Source organism: Coregonus lavaretus (assembly GCF_964263955.1).
Source record: "Coregonus lavaretus genome assembly, chromosome: 11".
Taxonomy (NCBI): Eukaryota; Metazoa; Chordata; class Actinopteri; order Salmoniformes; family Salmonidae; genus Coregonus; species Coregonus lavaretus.
The window spans coordinates 26,144,938-26,170,000 of NC_139998.1; the positions used below are offsets into that span (position 1 = coordinate 26,144,938).

The following is a 25,063-nucleotide window of genomic DNA, read 5'->3' on the forward strand; positions in this document are numbered from 1 at the left end:
CTGGTCCGATCCGAGGGAGGGAAGCAGCAGAAAAGTCATTTTTAAACTACTTTATTAACTGGAGCTGATAAAGCGTGAGAGGAGGGAGAGAGGTGTCGCTCTAGCAGGCAGGGGAGGGGCTGTACTGTGAGTGAGTGACACAGGGAGAAGGGAGGGAGAGACGAGACAGCAACCAACCAAGCAGACTCTTGCTATAGTAGACTAATGCATTCGGAAAGTATTCAGACCCCTTGACTTTTTACACATTTTGTTACGTTACAGACTTATTCTAAAATGGATTAAATTGTTTTTCTTTCCCTCATCAATCTACACACAATACCCCATAATGACAAAGCATAGACAGATTTTTATACATTTTTGCAAATTTATAAATAAATAAAAACTGAAATATGACCCTTTACTCAATACTTTGTTGAATCACCTGGCAGCAATTACAGCCTGATATCTTATTGGGTATGATGCCACAAGCTTGGCACACCTGTATTTGAGAAGTTTCTCCCATTCTTCTCTGCAGATCCTCTCAAGCTCTGTAAGGTTGGATGGGGAGCATCGCTATACAGCTATTTTCAGGTCTCTCCAAAGATGTTTGATTGGGTTCAAGTCTGGGCTCTGGCTGGGCCACTCAAGGACATTCAGAGACTTGTCCCGAAGCACACTCTTGCATTGTCTTGGCTGTGTGCTTAGGGTCGTTGTCCTGTTGGGAAGGTGAACCTTCTCCCCAGTCTGAAGTCCTGAGCGCTAGGAGCAGCTTTTCATCAAGGATCTCTCTGTACTTCGTTTCGTTCATCTTTCCCTCGATCGTGACTAGTCTCCCAGTCCCTGCCGCTGAAAAACATCCCCACGGCATGATGCTGCCACCACCATGCTGGTGCCAGGTTTCCTCCAGACGTGATGCTTGGCATTCAGGCCAAAGAATTCAATCTTGGTTTCATCAGACCAGAGAATCTTGTTTCTCATGGTTTGAGAGTCTTTAGGTGCCTTTTGGCAAACTCCAAGCGGGCTGTCATGTGCCTTTTACTGAGCAGTGGCTTCCGCTTGCCACTCTACCATAAAGGCCTGCCGGTCTCGGGTATTCAGCTACAGGTGGATCCGTAAAGACCTCTAACCTGGCGGTGTGTGTAGTTGATGGTGTATTACTTAGGCTACTGTATGTGTTTTTATTTTACGTCTTTACCCACATCAAGAGCAGTCCCTTGGCATACTGCGTTATGGCATTAGGGCTTGTCGCGTGGGTGTGCGTGCGTGTAAGTCCACGTGTGTGTCTGTGTAGAGTATGGCTTTGTTCATAGCCAGAGAATCTCAGAGGTCTCTGGGAATTCTTTGTAGTCTTCGCTTCTTTCTTCTCTATCCCTTTCTTTTCTCCTTGTCACGCCCTGGCCTTGAGAGCCCAGTTTTCTTTAGTTGGTTTGGTCAGGGTGTGAACTTCTATGTGTAAGATCTAGATATTGTAGATCTATGTTGGCCGGGTGCGAGGAGCAGGTACGGGGCTTCCCCACCTGGACACCAGTGGTGCGTGTTGCCAGCCCGGTACGCCCCGTACCTGCTCCCCGCGCAAACCAGTGGTGTGTGTATCCAGTCCTGTACGCCCCGTACCTGCTCCCCGTACCAAACCAGTGGTGCGTGTCTCCAGTCCGGTACGGCCCGTTCCTGCTCCCCACACCAAACCAGTGGTGCGTGTATCCAGTCCGGTACGGCCCGTACCTGCTCCCCGCACCAAACCAGTGGGGCGTGTCGCCAGCCCGGTACGCCCTGTACCTGCTCCCCGCACCAAACCAGTGGTGCGTGTATCCAGTCCTGCACGCCCCGTACCTGCTCCCCGCACCAAACCAGTGGTGCGTGTCTCCAGTCCGGTACAGCCCGTGCCTGCTCCCCGCACCAAACCAGTGGTGCGTGTCTCCAGTCTGGCACGGCCCGTGCCTGCTCCTCGCACCAAACCAGTGGTGCGTGTCTCCAGTCTGGCACGGCCCGTGCCTGGCCCTCGCACCAGACCAGTGGTGCGTGTCCCCAGCCCGGTACGGCTGGTGCAAGAGCAGTCCGCTCCACCGGTGCCCAGTCCAGCTCCGGTCAGCGGCTCCACTCCTGTGCCAGAGCAGTCCGCTCCACCGGTGCCCAGTCCAGCTCTGGTCAGCTGCTCCAGTCCAGAGCCAGAGCAGTCCGCTCCACCGGGGTCCAGTTCAGCTCCGGTCAGTGGCTCCACTCCAGAACCAGACGTCAGCCCCTCTCCAGGGTCGGGGCCTCCCACACCAGGGTCCAGACAGGGCTTGGTGCATCACGGGAGGATTGCCGGTCCAGGCCCAGACGTCAGCCCCTTTCCAGGGTCGGGGACTCCCACACCAGGGTCCAGACAGGGCTTGGTGCATCGTGGGAGGACTGAGAGGGGAAGCATCGCGCCGAGGTCCAGACCGGACCAGGGGTGCAACGGGGAGGCAGAAAGGAAAAGGTCGTCACGCCCAGAGCCGGAGCCGCCAAAAAGGCTGAATGCCCACCCGGACCCTCCCCTAATGAGTCAGGTTGGTGCGGCCGGAGTACGCACCTTTGCTGTCACTCAGCAGTCGTGTTCGGATCTGTACGGGTCATTCCAGGCAAGTGAGCTAAAATTACACATACCCGAGACCCGTGACAATCATACCAGATCCGACCCAGACCCGTAACATTATTTTGTGTCCCGGATCGGGTCTCGGGTATTCAGCTACAGGTGGATCCGTAAAGACCTCTAACCTGGCGGTGTGTGTAGTTGATGGTGTATTCCTTAGGCTACTGTATGTGTTTTTATTTTACGTCTTTACCCACATCAAGAGCAGTCCCTTGGCATACTGCGTTATGGCATTAGGGCTTGTCGCGTGGGTGTGTGTGCGTGTAAGTCCACGTGTGTGTCTGTGTAGAGTATGGCTTTGTTCATAGCCAGAGAATCTCAGAGGTCTCTGGGAATTCTTTGTAGAATTCTTTGTATGTTTCTGTGTGTTTGGCTTGTTTGATGTTTAGCCTTTAGAACTTCACGTTACGTTGCTTTTGTTGTTTTGTCTGTGTTTATATAATAAACGAACATGTACGCATACCACGCTGCACCTTGGTCCAATCCTGTACTCAATGTACGTGACACTCCTCTTCATTTTTTCCCCCAGTCCTGACCACACAGCATGCAGTGTCTGAGCTTCCATAGGCCAGATCATTTCAGCTAGGCAGGCAACAGCATGGGGAAAAAACTAAAACACTGAAGTCAATGCTACAGTTTATATTGAGTGCAAAAAATCCCCAGGATCTAAAACAGATGCTATTGCAGCAAATTCGGGAGCTGATGCAAATGGGAATCGAGCCCACAACATGCATATCTTAATCCAACACCAACAGCAAAATAGTATGCCAAGAGAAGACAAAATCTTTATGATTAATATTTTCAGGGGTATCTAATGGCCCAAATTGCATGGTAAAAATAATAAGACTTAATACCACAACCATAATAATTATCACATAGTCAAACAGTCTCTCATGTGTCTTCTAGAACAGATTGACCAGCAGTAGCAACAACACCAGGGCCTGATTTCCCAAAAGCATCTTAAGGCTAATTTCATCGTTAGAACCTTCTTAAATCTCTGAGCTGTTTCTCAAAACCATCGTTATTAACGTTGCACTTGAAAACACTCATAATCTAACGCCTGCCTCAGACCACTCGTAGAACAGCTAAGAGCATCGTTAGATTTTATACACAGAAGATCCATAGAATCACATGGTTTATCTGTCTGTCTGTGACAGCAATAACTTCAGAACAAAGTGGACTACACATACTGTACAAAGTGAACAATGTCTTTATAATTGATACAAACAAGCGACGTATAAAAATATGCTTCAAATGAAAAACGAGATGACTGGATTAAAATATAAACAGTAAGCTATAGGCCTGTTTCAATCATATAGAAATACTTTTCATGTTCAATCAATTCAGTTATATTTTGCTACTTGTAGGCTGCTGTCTGAAATTTGTCACAACATACGCAATGATGTGCCAATTCGGTGATTTAGTGCATTTGTATTGGGTAAGCATTCAAAAAAGCTGCCTCAATATTTGCAGCCGTAGGTGGTGATATCTCTCTAGGACCTGATCCGTCGTCAGTTTTGTGAATTTTGAATGGAGAAAGCTGATCAGTGAGAGCAGTGCTCCCTTTCTTTCGATGCTATCAGTATCGACACATACTCCAACGACGCACTTAGCGACCGTTCTCTCTGCGTGGTGTTTTGGGAAACACCTTACTTCTTTGGCTGTTGTGGGAAAGATACATGGTTAAAGCACTTGTAAGCCTAAGTTCCATCGCTATCGGGAAACCGGGCCCGGGGCAGTAGCAACAACAAAGTACTGTAAGTGTAACATTGTATTCAGGGCCTTAATCAGGGTTTGAGTGTTAGTGAGGTCCTTTCGTTTTTTTTATTGAAAGTTTAAGCTTATTTACTGCATTTCAATACAATTAAAACACTTTCAAGTGCTATTTAGAGAAAACAAAAACAATCAAAAATTACCCCAGCCATTATCACCTTGGCTGCTAATAACGAATGACATTATTAGAACTGTATTGTTTGCTTTTTGATTGCATTTTAATGTAAGCCTATAGGGAATATACCAATATACCAAAACCATGCAGGTCTCCAAAACAGGGGACTATACATCTAAGAGGTTTAAGAACACCTTCCTAATATTGAGTTGCACACTCAAATCGGTGTGCCTGGCACCTACTATCATACCCTGTTCAAAGGTACTTAAATATTTTGTCTTGCCCATTCACCCTCTGAATGGCACACTTTCACAATCCATGTCTCAATTGTCTCAAGGCTTAAAGATTCTTCTTTAACCTGTCTCCTCCCCTTATCTACACTGATTTAAGTGGATTTAACAAGTGAAATCAATAAGGGATCATAACTTTCACCTGGATGCACCTGGTCAGTCTATGTCATGGAATGATAATGTTTTATACACTCAGTGTATATTTTTATTATTATTATATTTTCAAATGATAAAAAATGACAGAAGTCCTCATATGTAGTTATGGCCTTGGTTTTATTACATCACGGTAATGAAAAGGTCATGCCTTGTTGTTATATAGACAGTCACCAGCATCCTCACCCTCTTCCTTAGTGGATTCTGCTGCAGAGCTAGCTGTCCTTGACCAGATGACTGTGGGACTGTATCACATTCACATTACTCTATTATTCATTCTTAGAAAAAACATCACAGAGTCAATTCCTTCCTCAGTGAATTCATATCACACACTTTAGTAACTCATATGATTCATCTAAGATAATCTGCAGAGGCTTTGATACTGTCTAAATAACATTACACAATTCCTTCACCGTAACTAAGAATTCCATTTAGCTTTTCTTTATTTAGATTTCTTCTTTTTTAAACCAGACAACCTCATAGTGAATGGGTGAGTGTGTGGGATGGACACACCATTGAGCAAACTACTGTAAAGCAGGAAACACCATTTCAATAATTGTGCTTCCACTACTAGGCTTTGTTGCTTTTAGTGAACTACTGATTCAGATTGACCCACTGGTCAGACATGTCCTAAACCTCCTAACGGTTAAGATAAAGCAATAAATGAGGATTATTGGGAGCCCATACAGCCAGAATGGGAGATGGTAACAGCCAGTAACAACAGTATACCGTTGTAATGCCTTTGGGCCCTCGGGTCGGGGGGGGGGTGGACATCAAATTGCAATAAAATCACAGTATGAAATTGCAATACCTATAGAATTGTGAGAATTGCAATACATATTGTATCGCCACCTAAGTATCGTGATAATATCGTGAGGTCCCTGGCAATTCCCAGCCCTATTTACTGTAAATAGAGTTCCAGGCCACCACCTTCCATTATAAGCATGCTATTACACATCGCATGCCACAACATGCCATAGGAGTAACATTTCATGTTAAACAATCACACCTGGGATAGAACTATTCTATTTATTTTTTTATTTACTAACTATTTATTTACTAACTATTTATTGGGATAGGATAAAGTAATCCTTCTACCCCCCCCCAAAAAAAAATGTGTAAAGTGGTTATCCCACTCTGCTCTGGATAAGAGCGTCTGCTAAATGACGTAAATGTGCCCTTGAGCAAGGCACTTAACCCTAATTGCTCCTGTAAGTCGCTCTGGATAAGAGCGTCTGCTAAATGACTAAAATGTAAATGTAAATGTAAATGTATTCTTGTGTAAAATATCCCCATGGCATGGGATACCTATTACATGGCTCTCTATATAGACTTGTCACAAAAAACAGAAATCATATTTTCCAACCATTCCAGTGCAGATTGATTTGAAAAGGGTTAAAGGTAGCACAAGGCTAATATATTCCATTAAACATAAATCACCTTTAGTACAACCTTCTCCAACCTCTAAGGCCCCAAACAGCCCTGCAGTGGAGAGAGAGAGAGAGAGAGAGAGAGAGATGACGATGAGGGAATTCCCTGTTGAGTGTCCTCTCTCCCTCCATCCTTTTCTCTCTTCCTCAATCCCTCCACCCATCCCTCAGTCTTAATTGATCTATTTTCTCTCTCTCTTTCGCTTTTCTCTCTCGGTCTCTCTCTCTCTATATATCCTTCTATGTCAGTCTGCCAACTCAGGCTCTGAGTCTGTCTGGCTGGTGAGAGAAGAGAGAAAAGAGGGGAGCGGGAAAATGGGGCTGAAACACACACAGCCTTATTATCATCTGGACATCTGCTCTATCCCCTGCCACCTTCTGCCACACACACAGCCTTATTATCATCTGGACATCTGCTCTATCCCCTGCCACCTTCTGCCACACACACAGCCTTATTATCATCTGGACATCTGCTCTATCCCCTGCCACCTTCTGCCACACACACAGCCTTATTATCATCTGGACATCTGCTCTATCCCCTGCCACCTTCTGCCACACACACACACACACACACACACACACACACACACACACACACACACACACACACACACGTGCACGCAGGCACACACACGCACACTCACACTGCACACATGTAAGATCCCACATACATGTACTCACACACACACAGTAGTTCAGAGAAGGGGTCCATGCATAGTGACGTACGAGAAATGCTTGAAGGGATTTGAACAGTGGTTCTGCAGTTATTTAGCCAGCCAACAACCAACAGCAGGAAGCAGGCAGGCAGCAGGCAAGTAGAGAGCCAGTGGCATGTATTCATGGACGCGAAGGGTAGCCAGGCTTCCCCCAAAAGTTGACCAATACATTATTTTACATAAAATAATTTATCTTTCGTCTCTGTGTTTCACATATGTTCCTTCAATTCGCAAGTGGCTGAATCTATCTCAACAGAGAAAGCATCCGATCAAGTGAAACAGCGCCCCTTTGCCTCAGAATGTGTAGCCCATGCATCTGATGCTGTCTGGTCAAAAAGAACATTGAATTCAATAGCAACAGAACTCAGCGAGCATTTGGCATCAATGATAAAACAATTTATGAAAGAACAGCCAATCATCATTGAGCTAAACTAAATTGAGCTCAACTGTGAATGGTCCTGGCGTACCAAAAAAAAAGTGTCAAGGGAAGGCAGTTTGGATTTTTGCTTCACACAAATCACATCAAAAGCAAAACGTCATTGACAGAAATTAAAAAAATTGTGTCGTTGTCCTCCGGTGGCTAGCTAGCTAAAATTGGCCCTTTCCTAAATTATCCATGGATGGAGATAGGGATTTGGACTTATGATTTTATATGATTACAACGCTGATTCTGATCCAACCATAAATTCATACATTCTACCACTGGCCTGAGAGGATGGAAGTTCAATATAGTAGGCTAACGTTAACTAGCTGGCTCATGGTTGCCCATATGAGGAAGTTAGGCTAGCAAGCATTTTAGCCATCAGTGGTTCTAAATCAATAGTTGTTTAGTAGTCTGAAAATGTTGCTTGACCATGCTTTAGGTCATGTAACTGTTTGTAACATGCAATATTTGCTTTGTGTACTTCACCGGACAGATGTTGCTCTCCAGTTTTGTGATGAAACAAATGTGTGGTTGAATTTATTCTGCCCTGTGTGACTGTTATCTTTTTTTTTGTTTCGGCTTTATTATATCACATTGACTAACTAACAGGTTATAGAGCAAATAACGCAATTATCACAACACATAGGTTATAATACGTCTTTTTTCCTGGCTTGGCTTCCCTAGTGATTTTACCTATGCACCGCTACTGTAGAGAGCCAGAGCCTGGGGGAACAGGGCCTAGGATACCAGTCAAAGCCTGGAACAGTCAACCTTCATCCCAGGGGACATACCTATATCCAAGCCCCAGGAAAAACACCTCCAGAGCACGCATGCACAGACCCACACACACACACACACACACACACACACACACACACACACACACACACACACACACACACACACACACACACACACACACACACACACACAGATGACCGACACACACACAAAATATATAAGTTTGACAATTCAGAGAGAATGTAACTCTCTTCTCAGTTTTATTAGTCGTATGTTTATTAGTCTTTCTCTCTGCTCTTTGAATTAACAATGCCACTCACAGCTCTTCTCTCCACCTTTACTTGTTTCCTTATACTTTCTCTACCTCCCTCTCTCCCGCCCTCCATTTTCCCTCCATCTCTTCCCCCCTCCCTCCCCCTTCCTCCATCTCTAAGTGCTCAGTTGTCAAAGTCGGCTGCAGCTGAGCTAATGAAGACAGAGATTTATTAGCGAGAGAGAAAGAGAGAGATAGAATAGAAGAGGGAGAATTATAGAATAGGAGAGAGAGAGAGAGAGAGAGAGAGAGAGAGAGAGAGAGAGAGAGAGGGGGGGGGGGGGGGGGCAAGCAATCCTAAAAGCAAATTAGCAAATAGAGTAGGCGAGAGTGTATATCAGAGAGAGAAAGATAGAACGAGGCAGTGAAGGCAAGAGAGAAAGAGGGAAAGACTGATAAAAAGACTGAAAGAAAAAAGCCTGCAGAGAGAGACTATAGGGGGAAAAGAGAAAGCGATAAAGGGGATAGAGAGATCCGACAGAAAGGGATAGATAGAGAGGCACCAGTAGCTCTCTCCCTCAGTAACAGTAGCAGTCCAACCCAGTCCAACAGTATGAGTGACGCTGTAACTCACCGTCTGTGCCAGGTCTGGTATTCCAATGCGGATCACCAGCGCGTTGCCCTGTGGCTCCTCCATGCCTCCTCCTGCACTGGGGCTCCGCTCCCGAGCGGGACGGAAAGAGAAAACACCGACAGAAACAGGAATGCCACTGTCCTCTTCCTGTGAGCTGCCGCTGTCAGAGCTGGCCCCCTGGCTGCCGTTGGTGTGTGTGTAGGAGGGGGGGTGTGAGTGTGTGTGTGTGTGCTGGTCCTGCTGTGGAGAGTTGGTTGGCTCATGTTTGCCGGCTGCAGGACGCAGAGGCATGCTCCGTGTGAGGGGCTCGCTCTGCGCTCGCTTACTCCACACACACAAACCGCTCTCACTCGAAATGGGGGGCAACAGAAGATCAGAGGAAGAGGGGGAGGGAGAGAGGGAAGAAAACGATGTTAGATTTAGATAAGTAACGAGGGGATGTGTGACTAAAACTGAGAGGAGATGAAGAGATAACTGCAGAAAGGAATAGATAATTACTTCATGGTGTACAAATAATTTTACTCTGAATGATTTAGTAGAAGATAAACATAATAATACAATCTCCAAATGGCATACATACTTCAATATAAATTAATTAGATAAGAAGCAGACTTCTGAAAAGTACATTTCTGAGTAGATCCTTCGGTCACCTTTAGGCACAACAAGAGACCCAGCAAACCAAAATTGGTTCTGTGAAAGTTCCCAGAACATTCGTTAGGTCACGGCAAATGTTCTAATAACACAAAAACTGTCCAGTCGTGCTGATGATTATAGAATGTTTGTATAAAACATTCTCCTGATGTTGCAATAATATTCCTATAACACATTTAATCTGTTCTTTAAAGGTTCTCAGAATGTTTCAATAGGTTGTGGGGACAGTCTGGTGAGAACATTGTGGGGTCATCACAAAAGATGTGTTCCCAAAACACAAAAACTGTCCAGTTGTGTGGATGATTCTACAATATTTATTTTCACCTGATGTTACAAGAATGTTCCCAGGCCAGAACACATTTTGTCTGTTATTAAAAAGTTCCCAGAATGTTTCTTTAGGTTGTTGGAACATTGTGGGGATATGACTATAGATAGGTTCCCAAAACACTAAAACTGCCCAAAGCAGATAATGTTTGTATCCGGGTGCACAAAACATTCCTTTTATGTTGCAAGAATGTTGACACAACAGCCTTTCTTAATTCTATAGGTTCCCAGAATATTTAATTAGGTTGTGGGAACAGTGTGGATACATTACAAGAGATAGGTTCCCCAAACACAAAATATGTTCAGTTGGGATGACATTCATACAATGTTTAAATTAGGTTGCACAGGACATTCCCTTAATGTTGCAAGGATATTCTTGTGATATTCACAAAGGTTGCACAATGTTCCACAATTTCCAAATAAGTCCGTTTTTATGACGTTCATAGCATATTTGTTTTTGGTTAACACAATATGCATTTTACATTGTTGTGGAGGTTCTCAGAACATTTAGAAAGTGTTATATTTAACCACAACATTCTTAGCATGCAAATTTGTAGCTCCTCAAATTAGATTGGAATTCATCTACATTATGTTTCTCTCCAGATTTAATGGCAATTTGCATTTGAAGGTGATGTTAAGACACATGGCATTTTAATTTCAGAGGACATTTAAATCAGAACCATATTTTTCACACATCTTATGTTGACAATCTGCACATTATTTCATTCATAGGACATTTGAACAGCATTTAATCATACAAACACAACTATGTTTTTCATCCCATATGTTGACAATTTACACATGTGGGGGTTGAACCTGCAATGTTTGGTTTCTAAGACATTACTAACCCAGGGAAATACCCATCCTCTTTATATGCTGCGTACTTCTGGGCCAATATTTACAATGTATCCAAGACTATGAGCGCTGATCTAGGATCACTTTTGCTTTTCAGATCATGAAAAACAAGACAGGGGGAACCATATTAAGCATCTCAAAGTAGGAATTATATCAAGTGTGTTTTTTAAAAAGTTCAACAGTCAATATTTACACAATGTTTAATTTTTTACAGTTAGTCTAAATTCTTCATTTCTGTCTGGATTTATAAATCTGGACAAAATAAAGACATCCTCTCTTTTAGTAGAGTGTATATGAGCCTCAATTTCACCGTAAAAGAATATGTAGGATTGAACCTGCAATCTTCAACTCTGCAGCCAGATCATTAACACTCTGCACCACCAGGGGATAACTGTCATATTATTATTATTATTATTGTCCAATATGATCAATCAGGACACAGAACACAATTTCTGAATTATTAAAATGTTTCCATCTTCTTCATATGCTGTGCACTTGTAACACTGTATTTTATGATTAAATCAATGTGATTTTAGTTGGATAGAGCTTCCTTTAAATAAATTGTATTCTTGTGTATTAATATGCTTCTTAAATACAATACAACTACTTTTTGAATGCTGTTAATGTAGGTTTTATTATTATTATTATTTCATTATTATTAGACAGTAGACAGTGGAGAGCTCTTTGGTCTTGGCCATGGTGGAGAGTTTGGAATCTGATTGATTGATTGCTTCTGTGGACAGGTGTCTTTTATACAGGTAACAAGCTGAGATTAGGAGCACTCCCTTTAAGAGTGCGCTCCTAATCTCAGCTCGTTACCTGTATAAAAGCACCTGGGAGCCAGAAATCTTTCTGATTGAGAGGGGGTCAAATACTTATTTCCCATATTAAAATGCAAATCACTTTATACAATTTTTTACATGTGTTTTTCTGGATTTTGTTGTTGTTATTCTGTCTCTCACTGTTCAAATAAACCTACCATTAAAATGATAGACTGATCATTTCTTTGTCAGTGGGCAAACGTACAAAATCAGCAGGGGATCAAATACTTTTTTCCCTCACTGTATGAAGAGGATGGGAACATTTTAATCACTCAGAAATTGTGTTCTGTGTCCTGATTATTGGGAAAGGGCTCGTAAATAAGCATTTTATGGTAAAGTCTACACCTGTTGTATTTGGCGCATGTGACAAATAACATTTAATTTGATCTGACTTGATTGACCATATTAGACTGAAAAAACCCTGCAAGGCCAAAGCTATTCCCTGGTGGTTAATGATCTGTCTGCAGATCCAAATATTTTAGGTTCAATCCCATATATTGTTTAACCATGTTTCTTTTTAAATAAACAGTGAAATTGAGGCTCAGAAATACTCTACTAAAAGAGTATATCTGAGCCTCATTTTGTCCAGATTCATAAATCCAGTCAGAAATACAACTTTGTGTAAAATTGGACTGTTCAAAAAAGTATTCAACTCACCCAACTTTACAAAACGCACTCGATATAATTCCTACTTTGAGACACTCTTGCTTATTTTTCATGATCTGGAAAGCGAAAGTGATCCTAGATCAAATCAAATCAAATCAAATTGTATTTGTCACATGTGTCGAATAAAAAAGGTGTAGACCTTACCGTGAAATGCTTACTTACAAGCTCTTATACAACAATGCAGTTCAAGAAATATAATAAAAAATATTTACGAACTAAACTAAAGCAAAAAAATCTAATCAAATCAAAAAGTTACAAGAAAATTACATATACAGGGGTTACCGGTACCGAGTCAATGTGCGGGGGTACAGGTTAGTCAAGGTAATTTGAAAAGTGAATATGCATAGATAATAAACAGAGAGTAGCAGCGGTGGAAAAACAAGGCTAATAGTCTGGGTGGCCATTTGATTAATTGTTCAACAGTCTTATGGCTTGGGGGTATAAATTGTTAAGGAGCCTTTTGGTTCTAGACTTGGTGCTCCGGTACCGCTTGCCGTGCAGTAGCAGAGAGAACAGTCTATGACTTGGGTGACTGGAGTCTTTGACAATTCTTTGGGCCTTCCTCTGACACTGCCTAGTATATAGGTCCTGGATGTCAGGAAGCTTGGCCCCAGTGATGTACTGGGCCGTACGCACTACCCTCTGAAGCGCCTTACAGTCAGATGCTGAGCAGTTGCAATACCAGGCGGTGATGCATCCGGTCAGGATGCTCTCGATGGTGCAGCTGTATAACTTTTTGAGGAACTCATAGTCTTGGATACCTTGCAAATATGGGCCCAGAAGTATGCAGCATATAAAGAGGATGGTTGAAGTGATCGATAATAACCAAGTTACCAGTATATCCCTGGGTTAGTTATGTCTAAGAAGGCTGAAAAGGAAGCAAGGAATTCCTGATTGACCATACTGCCATAGCTATATACTGATAAAATAAGATGCAAGAGAGCTTCCCTGCTGGCACAGAGGATAAAAGACCTGGCTTGTTACCAAAAATTGCAGGTTCAAACCATGGTATGGAATTGTTTAGTTTTGAACAGAGCCATTGTTATTTTTTTTCGACCAGCAAAAGAAAGTTCTGAACCAGTTCAAAACACCAAAAAAGTACAGGTTGATATCGTTCCTTTCTGTTCCTTTTTAAACCTCTGAAATCATATTTTTTTACATTTAGCTCAATATTAATTACTTCACCAATCATGCAGTGCGGATATAACAGCTTGCTATGGAGCAGCAAGCTATAGCAAAGTGAGTTGTTTACATGCATGAAGGAAGGACAAGTGTAGGGCGGGAGATGCAACTGAAATTTTGCGGGTGGGAAAGAGCAAGAAAGGGTGGAAGAGGGGGCTTGGCTTGAAGCGCTGGGCATCTTGTGATGACATGCATTATCTGAATTAGGCTAACAGAATTATATCTACGGAGCAGCAGCTTCTATGGAGGAACTTTGAATGTCTTTGAACTTCAGAGTTGGCTTGACATTGGACCAGATAAGCTAGCTAGCTAACAAGCTTGTGTAAACAGAGAGGCACCAGAATTAAAAACACGTCTTACTTTTTTGTAATTAATAAATCCAATGTGAAATGTGGTAACTATTGTATCCCTATCTATCATTGAAAAAGTGAATCCATTTTTCTCTAATTAAAAATCTATCTTCCTATATTCAGAATCACGCTTGTAACGTCAGTAGGCTACAGCTATGCTTCGGAGGGGCAGGTAGCCTACACACACACACATTGGCAAATATTTTCATTTGGTAGGCAGATGCTGTTAAAAGTTTCTGATTGACAGAGGGAGGGCTTTGCATAGGTGCTTTGTTGCGTTTTTTTGCGGGACTGGAAAAAAATGCCCGGAATGTAAAATAACGTTATTAACCGGTTCCCATGCTTTTAATATAATGGTTTTGTTCCGGAACAGTATAGATCACTTTCGTTCCCGGTTCTGATTCTGTTCCTTGAAAACTTTGTTAATTTTCAGTTTTCAGTTCTGTTCCCTGAACCGGTTTCAACCCCTGATTCAAACCCCACAGTTCGTCATCATATGACGTGTAAAAAATATGGTTGTGTTTGTATGATTAAATGCTGTTCAAAAGACCTATGAATTATATAAATAAAAATGCCATTTGTGTCTGTATGACCTTGTAGTGGGCCTACAATAAAGTCCTAAAATGCAATTTTCTATTAAATCTGGAGAGAAATTGTTTGCTTTGTTATGCTTTGTTATGATTTATGGAGCTACAAATTTGCATGCTGAGAATGTTGTGGTAATATTAGGTAAAATATTACATTTTCTAAATGTTCTTGAAATGTTCTGAGGACCTCCAAGACAAAGTGAAATGTATATTGCATGAACATCAACGGAATATTATGTTACACCTTAAACAAATATGCTATAAACATCATAAAACCAACTTATTTGGAAATTGTGGAACATTTTGCAAATTTTTGTAATATCAGAAGAATATTCTCTCAACATTAAGGGAATGTCCTGTTCAACCTAATTTAAACATTGTACAGTTTTAGTGTTTTGGGAACCATAATGTTACCACAACCTAATGAAATGTGTTAGGAATTTTTAAAGAACATAGAATATGTGTTCTGGGAACGTTCTCGTAATGTCAGGTGCATGATTTTTGCACCCTAAAAGAAACATTGCATAATCATCTGCACAACTCGACAGTTTTTATGTTTTGGGAACATATGTTTTGTGATGTCCCTACAATGTTTCCACTAAACTGTTCCCACAACATAATGAAACATTCTGGGAACCTTTAAAAAACAGACTAAATGTTGCCTGGGAACGTTCTTGTAACATCAGGTGAATGTCAGGTAGCTAGCTACAGTTACCCCTAGTTGGCTAGCTAGTTTTGTAGTTTGGTCATTTATTCCAATACATTTCAGAATTCCAAAAAATATGTTTATGAATCTATGTTTTATAGGCTCCTCACTATGAGACTAAGCCAATTTGCCAACGCTAAAATTAATGTTGTCTATATATATTTTTTAGCAAGCTAGCTTGCTGACATGCCGAAAATGCAGCCTTGTTGATAAAATGTGTCACTTCACGACCACTAGAGTTTGACATGTGACTACAGTTTGCATTGATTTGTGGGTCATGTTTACATTTACATTTTAGTCATTTAGCAGACGCTCTTATCCAGAGCAACTTACAGTTAGTGCATACAATTTCTCATACTGGCCCCCCGTGGGAATCGAACCCACAACCCTGGCGTTGCAAACGCCATGCTCTACCAACTGAGCTACATCCCTGCAGGCCATTCCCTCCCCTACCCTGGACGACGCTGGGCCAATTGTGCGCCGCCCCATGGGTCTCCCGGTCGCGGCCGGCTACGACAGAGCCTGGATTCGAACCAGGATCTCTAATGGCACAGCTAGCACTGCGATGCAGTGCCTTAGACCACTGCGCCACTCGGGAGTCGTATCAACCCCGCAAGTGACCAAAGTTCTTCACTCGCTCCCACGTGCTAAATCGATTGCAGAGGGGCAAAGTTTGTGAATTGGACCACCACTTAACATGGCAATCAAACTGCATCCAGTTTCGACAGGGATTTCCCCCGAGGGAAAGTGGCTAGCTCAAGGGCTGAGGGGGTAAAAATAAAGTGTTTAGACTGCAGCCGGAGTGTTTGTTGTGATGAATACTGTTACAGTTGAAAGTTAAGCATCAAAGCAGTGATAACCATTTCACCTGTTACCACATAATTCAGTCTCTAACTTCTTCTCATTCCACAGTCAAACTAAAACCATCTGTCAAACCACAGGATTTAAATGCCAGCAGCCAGTGGACTGGCACAAAGTTTGAACAGAATCAATTCATGTAAAGAATAATCAAGCAACAGATACATCACAACAGTTTCCCCATGTCCATCACACCCGAGTGAGGGATGGGAGAGGGGGGAACCAAAACCCAACTGGAACTGAGTAACTGATGTGATGTTAGTCACAGGGTCTCTCAGTGTCAGATCGATGGCGGTACCATGTAGGCGTTAACTTTCACTCCTCCCTCTGCTCTGCCTCTCTCTCGGTTGGAACGCTCTGCTCTGCCCTGGCCCAGCTCAGCTCAGATAACATTATAATACTGTATACCCTGTGGTGTAGGACTAGTCATTATCTGACTGATACTAGCTCTCCAGCTATCTGTCTCTCTCTTCCTCTGGATGTGAATGTGTACTGTATGTACTTGTACATTTGTATGGTGTGTAAATGCATGAACAGTATTATGTCTATATACACTGAGTGTACAAAACATTAGGAACACCTTCCTAATATTGAGTTGCACCCCCTTTTGCCCTCAGAACAGCCTCAATTCTTCGGGGTATAGACTCTACAAGGTGTCGAAAGTGTTCCGAAGAGATGCTGGCCCATGTTGACGCCAATGCTTCCCACAGTTGTGTCAAGTTGGCTGGAAGTCCTTTGGGTGGTGGACCATTCTTGATACACACGGGAAATGTGAAAAACCCAGCAGCGTTGCATTTCTTGACACACTTAAAGGCACTTAAATATTTTGTCTTGTCCATCCACCCTCTGAATGGCACACATACACAGTCCATGTCTCAGTCTCAAGGCTTAACAATCCTTCTTTAACCTGTCTCCTCCCCTTCATCTACACTGATTTAAGTGGATTTAACAAGTGACATCAATAATGGATCATAGCTTTCACCTGGATTTACCTGGGCAGTCTATGTCATGGAAAGAGCAGTTCCTAAAGTTGTGTACACTCAGTGTATATGGCTGTGTGTGTGTGAATGTAAATATTTTCTGTGTCAGCCATCAGGGGCCTGATGAGGACATGGCTCCCTGATGCCACTCCTCCTCATATCTCTCCATTCTCTCTTCCTAGAGCAGTCTTGTTCTACACCACTAATAAATAACATTCAGCATCCATATCTATTATCAGCTCTCTCCTAACTGTGTGTGTTTTGTAAAGTTATTGGTATTAGCTGATCAAAGGATGTTTCTCCTGCTTCAGCTCACTCTGCAGTGAAGTGTGTGTGTGTGTGTGTGTGTGTGTGTGTGTGGGGGTGGGTGTTTTCTAGCTCTGAATCATCTCCCTGTACAGGAGTCTGTAGGAATCACACTGTATTTCATGAGAAGTTAATATGTAGCTGAAACACCAGCTTATTATTTCCCATAAGGGTCCTGCCCTGCAGAGAGCTTCTCAACAAGAGGAGTATTAAAGAAAGCCCTGCTGCTGCTCCATGGTCCTGGCTGTACCATGGAGACGTCTCACTGAAGGGGCAACCATAGGATGGAAACTAACCAAATTTTGGAACAAATGGAAAAAAGTGTTAATTATAATTATGTAATCACTCATTCTGAATGAAGAACAGGGCGGATGGGCCATTCTGTTGTATTGGTATATTCTAATTATAATCTTAAAATGGTATGTACCCTATATCAGTCCACCAAATCCAAGCAGCCTTATCAGTCTACTCTGGCCTACTTGGAGTAGCCTACACAGTGAGAGCGTGCGTAACTGTACATGCTGAATGCTTCCAATATCTGGGTAAATATCCACACCGGGCAGCAGGTGAGTGAGTGTCAGAGAATGTGGTGATGGGGCTTGTGGAACCTTACATTGGCAAGGGGAGAAATCTCTGGCCGGCACCATGAACAAAGTGAGGTGGGCACCTGCACAGCAGTTGTACTCCACAACGCTGCTGAATAATGACAAGAAGATGGGGACACAATAAAGAGAAAAGCTGACACTATTATGCACTACAACCAAACAAAGGTACAGTATGTCAAAGTGTGTCAAGCAAGTGAAAGTTAGGAAAACTGTGTCAACTCTTAAATGAGCTGACAATAATTGTCTATTTTTTACTGCTGTCATATCGAACTCTTATTTTAATTATAATGCCATTATTTATTTTTGTGCTGAGTTTCACTATTTATCAAAGCCACTTGGCTCTTATAATGATGTTTAGGCTACTAATGTTTTCATCATTTCACCGCCCGTCTTGACCGTGTGTCGTAGGGGTTGAGGTATTTTTATTTACATTTTACATTATAAAAAGAAGTTGTTACCGTGTTCCAACACATACACTTTCTGTTTCATAGTTGTAACAAAGGCACTCCACGAATAATATGTATTGAACACTTGTATTTTTGTGTTTTTTGTGTTTTTACATATAGCCTAAAGTAACATAAACTAATGAAAATGCTATTGTGTTTTTTGAAATAAAATAAAATAAAGTATTCTAATGTTACCCAAGGCCTTCATAAACACAACCAAATCATTATTTTTGCAATAGCATAAAGGAACTGTATGAATTACACTGTTAGAACGTTGCATTCAGAATGACTGCTCATTAGCTTGAAGGGGGGTCCATTGAGGCATTAATCACTTAATTTCTGGACTTCCAGGCTATCCTGCCCATATGCTGTCTATTTACTGCAGTTGGATAATAATGTGACTAACTCTTCTTCCCCATTTGCAGGGGAATGTTGTCCAAAGTGCTTGGGCTGGAGCAGTAGGATGTTCAGACAGTAAAGAATAGAGACTAGTCAGAGATAGTTTAGCAGAAGGATTTCACCCTCCTTGCATCATACTATGCTAATATTTAGCGCAGTAGCTGCTAAGAGCATTTATTGAGGAACATTGTGGGAACAACAAGTGTGTTTGATAGTGAGAGGAGAAAATAAATGCCAGCAGTAGACTGTGGGATCATACACTATGACTTGGACAGGGGGAGGCATTGGGGAGCATAGAAAATACCTGGAGTAAGTGGTTGAAGATGGGGCGGTGTTGAGTTGTAGAAATGGTACATTGACTAGCCTACATGTTAGCTGTAGCAGAGATAAATTAAGGCTATGCTAAGGACTTGTGGAAGTATCAGTGTAATATGACTGCAGCCAACATACTCCCCATCCCAATGTTCAACAACATCATGAGGAATTATAAACATACCAAACACACCCTGCCTCAACCCCCAGAACTATAGCCATACCTCCCGTCCTCTCTCTTTCTCTCATCCCCTATCTATATCTATCTCACCCCCTCTCCCTCTTTCCCTCTCTCTCCAGCCCTGTGAAAACAAAGTTAATTATTTAAGGCGGTGCCAAGCAGAGTGGCATGAGGAAGCAGTGCAATGTATGCACTCTAAGATGTCTCCTTGGCTCCAGAGGACCCTCCTACTGAAGGATTACAGGAGGAGAGTCACAGCATGACAACTGGCCCTGCTCTGCCCACAGCCCCAACACAGTCTTAAGACAGCCCGGCTCAACAAAGCCTTAACACAGCCCTTAACAGAGCCCTAACACAGCCCTTAACAAAGCCCTAACATAGCACTTAACACAGCCCTTAACACTGCCTTTACACAGCTTTTAACACAGCCTTAACACAGCACTAACATGGCCCCAACACAGCCCCAACACATCCCTTTACAAAGCCCTAACACAGCCTTAACACAACCTTAACACAGCCCTATCATCCAACACAGCCCCAACACATTCCTAACACAGCCCTAACACAGCCCCAACACAACCCTAACACTGCCCTAACACAAACAACGCCCTAACACAGCCCCATCATAATTCTAACACAGACCCAACACAGCCCTAACAAAGCCCTAACACAGCCCCAACACAGCCCCAACACAGCCCTAACACAGCCCTAACACCAACATCGCCCTAACACAGCCCCATCATAGCTCTAACACAGACCCAACACAGCCCTAACACCAACACAGGCCTAACACAGACCCAACACAACCCCAACGCAACCCTAACACAGCCCCAACACCAACACAACCCTAATATAGTCCTACCTTATCCCTGCCTTGCATGGAGAGATTTGGGAGGGGGGGAGGTGAGATGGGGTGTTGGATAGAGTGGAGGAGAGAAAGAGGAGGACAGAGTGAGGAAGGGAAAAGATAGATAAAGAGGGAGAGAGAGACAGAAAGAAGTGTAAAAGAGAGAAAATTGTGACAGGGACTGTTTTGACAGCCTTTGCAGTTATTTAGCCTGTGGACTGACTCTAGTGAATGTGATAAGTGTTTACGCCTCCCCTAAGAGCCAGCTTCACGCTGCTCTCCAACAGATGTTACGGCTGTCAGGCACACAGACAGGTCACCTAGGGTCACATTAACACACTAGACCACCTTTAGCTTATCCCTAGGCTAATTGGTCCGGATACCAAGATACGCATGTCAGAGTAGTTTTAATGCAATGTAATCACCATACAGTGCTATCTGAAGATGTCCATAATGAGATTAACTGTGGAAGAGCACAGCACCAGTAAAATCTGACCAGACTTCAGGCTATTTACTATGAAATTATATTTTGTTGTTTGTAGCTACAGTACCAGTCAAAAGTTTGGACACACCTACTTATTCAAGGGTTTTTCTTTATTTTTACTATTTTCTACATTGTAGAACAGTAGTGAAGACATCAAAACTATGAAATAACACATATCGAATCATGTAGTAACCAAATAAGTGTTAAACAAATCAAAATATATTTTATATTTGAGATTCTTCAAATAGCCACGCACAACATTCAGACATTCGTGTTACTGTCAACAATAAAAAGTCCTCAAAAACATGCGTCTTCTACCTTCAGACTACGATAACACTCTGACCTGAATGGGTGGGTGCAGTGTCCAGATGCGTATTTCCAAGCACTCTGATTGGTTGGGAATGGCAGGGCTATGATGGGTGAGGGATAACTAGGTAGGCTGAACAGCTAAACTAATGGGATTTAAGGGAAACTGAAGGGACTGTGAGGGGAAGTTAGGTAGAGAGGGGAGGAGCAGGACGGCCTTTTTTACAATGACATTTTACAGAGGGGTATGTATTGTGGTATGTATAATCCCTAGTTGATCTCTAGCAGTATGATCAGGTGATTTATTGTATACCGCAGGCAATATTCTTATTTATATTCTCATCCTTAAACATCTAGTGTGTCAAGTGGTGGCAAGGACACAGCACGTCCTCCATATCCATCTGCACCAGTGTGCTCCAATAAACTGTGATCCATGCACTGCAGGGTGATTTAGCCCATGCCTCATCCCAGCCTAAACACTAGACCCCAGGCATGGAGCCCCGGAGTTAATCTGAAAGAAGGTGCTTACCTCCGTGTTTTATTCGCATTTAAGCCAAGATATTTTTTTTGGGGAAGGCTGGAAATAGTTGAAAAGCATCACGAGCAGAGTGAGGACGTGTAGTGTTGTTTTAGCTGTGTGCTACGGTGCAGTGAGATATGGATCAGCTAATGCATCATGCTTAATGATCTGAATTCTCCACTTCAACTGATCCTACAGGGCAGAGGAGAAAGAGCGAGAGAGAGACCTTGAAATGCTTCTTACGAAGCAACTCCTTCGTTGCCCGGGCGGTGTGTTTGGGATCATTGTCATGCTGAAAGACCCAGCCACGTTTCATCTTCAATGCCCTTGCTGATGGAAGGAGGTTTTCACTCAAAATCTCACGATACATGGCCCCATTCATTCTTTCCTTTACACGGATCAGTCGTCCTGGTCCCTTTGCAGAAAAACAGCCCCAAAGCATGATGTTCCCACACCCATGCTTCACAGTAGGTATGGTGTTCTTTGGATGCAACTCAGCATTCTTTGTCCTCCAAACACGACGAGTTGAGTTTTTACCAAAAAGTTATATTTTGGTTTAATCTGACCATATGACATTCTCCCAATCCTCTTCTGGATCATCCAAATGCACTCTAGCAAACTTCAGACGGGCCTGGACATGTACTGGCTTAAGCAGGGGGACACATCTGGCACTGCAGGATTTGAGTCCCTGGCGGCGTAGTGTGTTACTGATGGTAGGCTTTGTTACTTTGGTCCCACCTCTCTGCAGGTCATTCACTAGGTCCCCCGTGTGGTTCTGGGATTTTTGCTCACCGTTCTTGTGATCATTTTGACCCACGGGGTGAGATCTTGCGTGGAGCCCCAGATCGAGGGAGATTATCAGTGGTCTTGTATGTCTTGCTTGTTTGTAGGTGACCAAATACTTATTTTCCACCATAATTTGCAAATAAATTCATAAGAAATCCTACAATGTGATTTTCTGGAGAAAGAAAATCTCAATTTGTCTGTCATAGTTGACGTGTACCTATGATGAAAATTACAGGCCTCTCTCATCTTTTTAAGTGGGAGAACTTGCACAATTGGTGGCTGACTAAATACTTTTTTTCCCCACTGTATATTTAAATAGTTTGTTGCTCAAACCATTCAGATTCTACAGACAGTTTTGTAAAAAGCCCCAGCACCGGGCCCCTTTGGGATCTGCCCTTGTCTCACAAACACCGCTCTAGCTCAGACTAATGTTTGGTATCTACGGATGCAGAAGAAATATACTAATCCAATGGTACAACCCAGAAGTCTGTAGCTCAAACACACAATGTTTCAAATTAAAAATTAAATAGCAAAATGATCTTTGGTATGACCTTCTTAAAACTGTTCCATATAGTTTAGTAGTATCCCCTCCCCCGGATTAGACAGGGCTTAGATTCTTATGGGTTAATTTGAGCTCAATAGCAACTATTTTACAACCAAGATACGAAGCACGCGAAATGCGCAATTGCTCATCAGCCATTGCGAGTGCATAGGGTAGCAGGCTACAACTGCAACGTTTTTTTAGGACATTACATTTACTGTTATATTAATACATGACTACTAGGACTGGGTATTATATTTAGTGTTAGCAATCTAGTTAATGGGTTTTGAGTTTTCACTTCTCCATGTGGTTAATTAGCCCCAAAATAAATTAGCCTAGGATATTAGCAGGGCCGGCGTTATGGGCGGGACTTAGGGGGCCTAGCCCGCCCTACTGTACCTCCTTGCCCATCCAAATAAAATACTGAAATATTGATAATTTATTTGAACGAGACGCGTGCCGTCAGACAGACACATCAATCTCAGATAAAGCATCCAAGCGAGTGAAACAACGCCCCTCTGTCTCAGTATGTGTAGACCATGTATCTGATGCTGCCTGGACAAAAAGAGTATGGCATGTCATAGTTTGAAGAGAGCCGAGTTGGAGCTACACTGCAAAATTACTGCAGTAAAAATGTGTTATTTTAGACGCAGTTTTTGCAGCAAATGGCAGTTATAGCAGGAGGTAAGCTTGGCTTCTCATATGGTGTTGAGTAAAGCTTAAACCATGTATTTAGATCGTAGGTAGGTAATTTATTTGGGTGGTTGTTGTAGGTTTCCGTGGGCAATTATTGTAGATAAGTATTGTTTACGTATTGTTTAAGTATTGTTACGGCGGAGCACGAGGCTAGCTAGATAGCGGGTAGCTACTGGTAACGTTTATTGGTTATTATCTGTTTAGTGCAATGGTGGAGAGTGGTTTCCAATGTTAATGTGCTAGCTAATGTACTAGCTAGCTAGCTAACGTTTAATTTTTTTGCTGCGTTATGAAAGGAACTTGACACGGACATGAATGATCTGTTTTGTGTGTTAACACACTCTTGGTATGCTAGCTAGCTAGCGGGTAGCTACTGGTAACGTTTATTGGTAATTATCTGTTTAGTGCAACGGTGGAGAGTTGTTTCCAATGTTAATGTGCTAGCTAACCAACGCTTAATTTTTTGCTGCGTTACGAAAGAAACTAGACACGGACATGAATTATCTGTTTAGTGTGTTAACACACTCTTGGTGGTTTGTTGTAACCAAGTATTGGTGCTAAACTGTGTGTTATTGGATGCTAGCATGCTAGTTAGCTATGGCGTCATAGCTAGGCATCGTGGGCTGTTGTGGTTAGTTACTGTGGGTTGGCATTGTTGTTCGGCGGTGCCGGGGGTAGCACGAAGCTAGCTAGCTAGCCGTTCTTCAAACAAGGTCAACACAGTGGCCATTGCTAGCTAGCCAACAGACACGGACACTAATCATCTGCTTAGTGTGTTAACAAACTATTGGTGGTTTGTTGTGACCAAGTGTTGGCGCTAAACTGTGTGTTTTTGGATGCAAGTGTTGGTGCTAAACTGTGTGTTTTTGGATGCTAGCATGCTAGTTAGCTATGGTGTCATAGTTAGCTAGCTGAATAAAGTGGGTTGAGTCTATTCCTTTAAACATTGAACCGCTGTGGTTCACAACAATTCTGATTTCTAAAGGTGGAAGTTGGTAGAGTTTTTGTTCGGGTGGTTCAGTGAAACAATTATAGTTGTTAGAAGTAGAAGTTTTTGGTGAGGGAGGCCCTGCTCTCTACTGTCCCAGATGTTTAGTTCATTTCATTCCGATCTCCTCTGCATTATTGTAGCCGTTTGCTACAGCCTGTCAACTATGTCTCTGCCTATCCCTGTTCTCTCCTCTCTGCACAGGCTACACAAACGCCCCACACCGCGTGGCTGCTGCCTATCTAACCTGGTGGTCCCTGCACGCACCCCACACCTGGAGTTCCAGGTCTCAGGCAGCCTCTGGAACTGCCGTTCTGCTGCCAACAAAGCTGACTTCATCCCAGCCTATGCTAATCTCCAGTCCCTCGACTTCCTGGCGCTGACGGAAACATGGATTACCACTGAAGACACTGCTACTCCTACTGCTCTCTCCTCGTCTGACCATGTGTTCTCGCATACCCCGAGAGCATCTGGTCAGAGGGGTGGTGGCACAGGAATCCTCATCTCTCCCAAGTGGACATTCTCAATTTTTCCCCTAACCCAT

The 25,063-nt window shown here is 42.8% G+C and overlaps 1 protein-coding gene across 1 annotated transcript in view; it reads right to left on the reverse strand.

Annotated features, from left to right (window-relative positions):
* The window catches only part of LOC311136983 (SH3 and multiple ankyrin repeat domains protein 3-like), a gene marked incomplete at both ends in the record, with an annotated part of 327,765 nt that extends 318,352 nt beyond the window's left edge, over positions 1 to 9,413 (reverse strand). The window contains 1 exon segment of the mRNA XM_084171316.1: positions 9,123 to 9,413. Coding sequence (XP_084027442.1) covers positions 9,123 to 9,413 — 291 coding nt within the window.
* Positions 9,414 to 25,063: the final 15,650 nt, after the last annotated feature.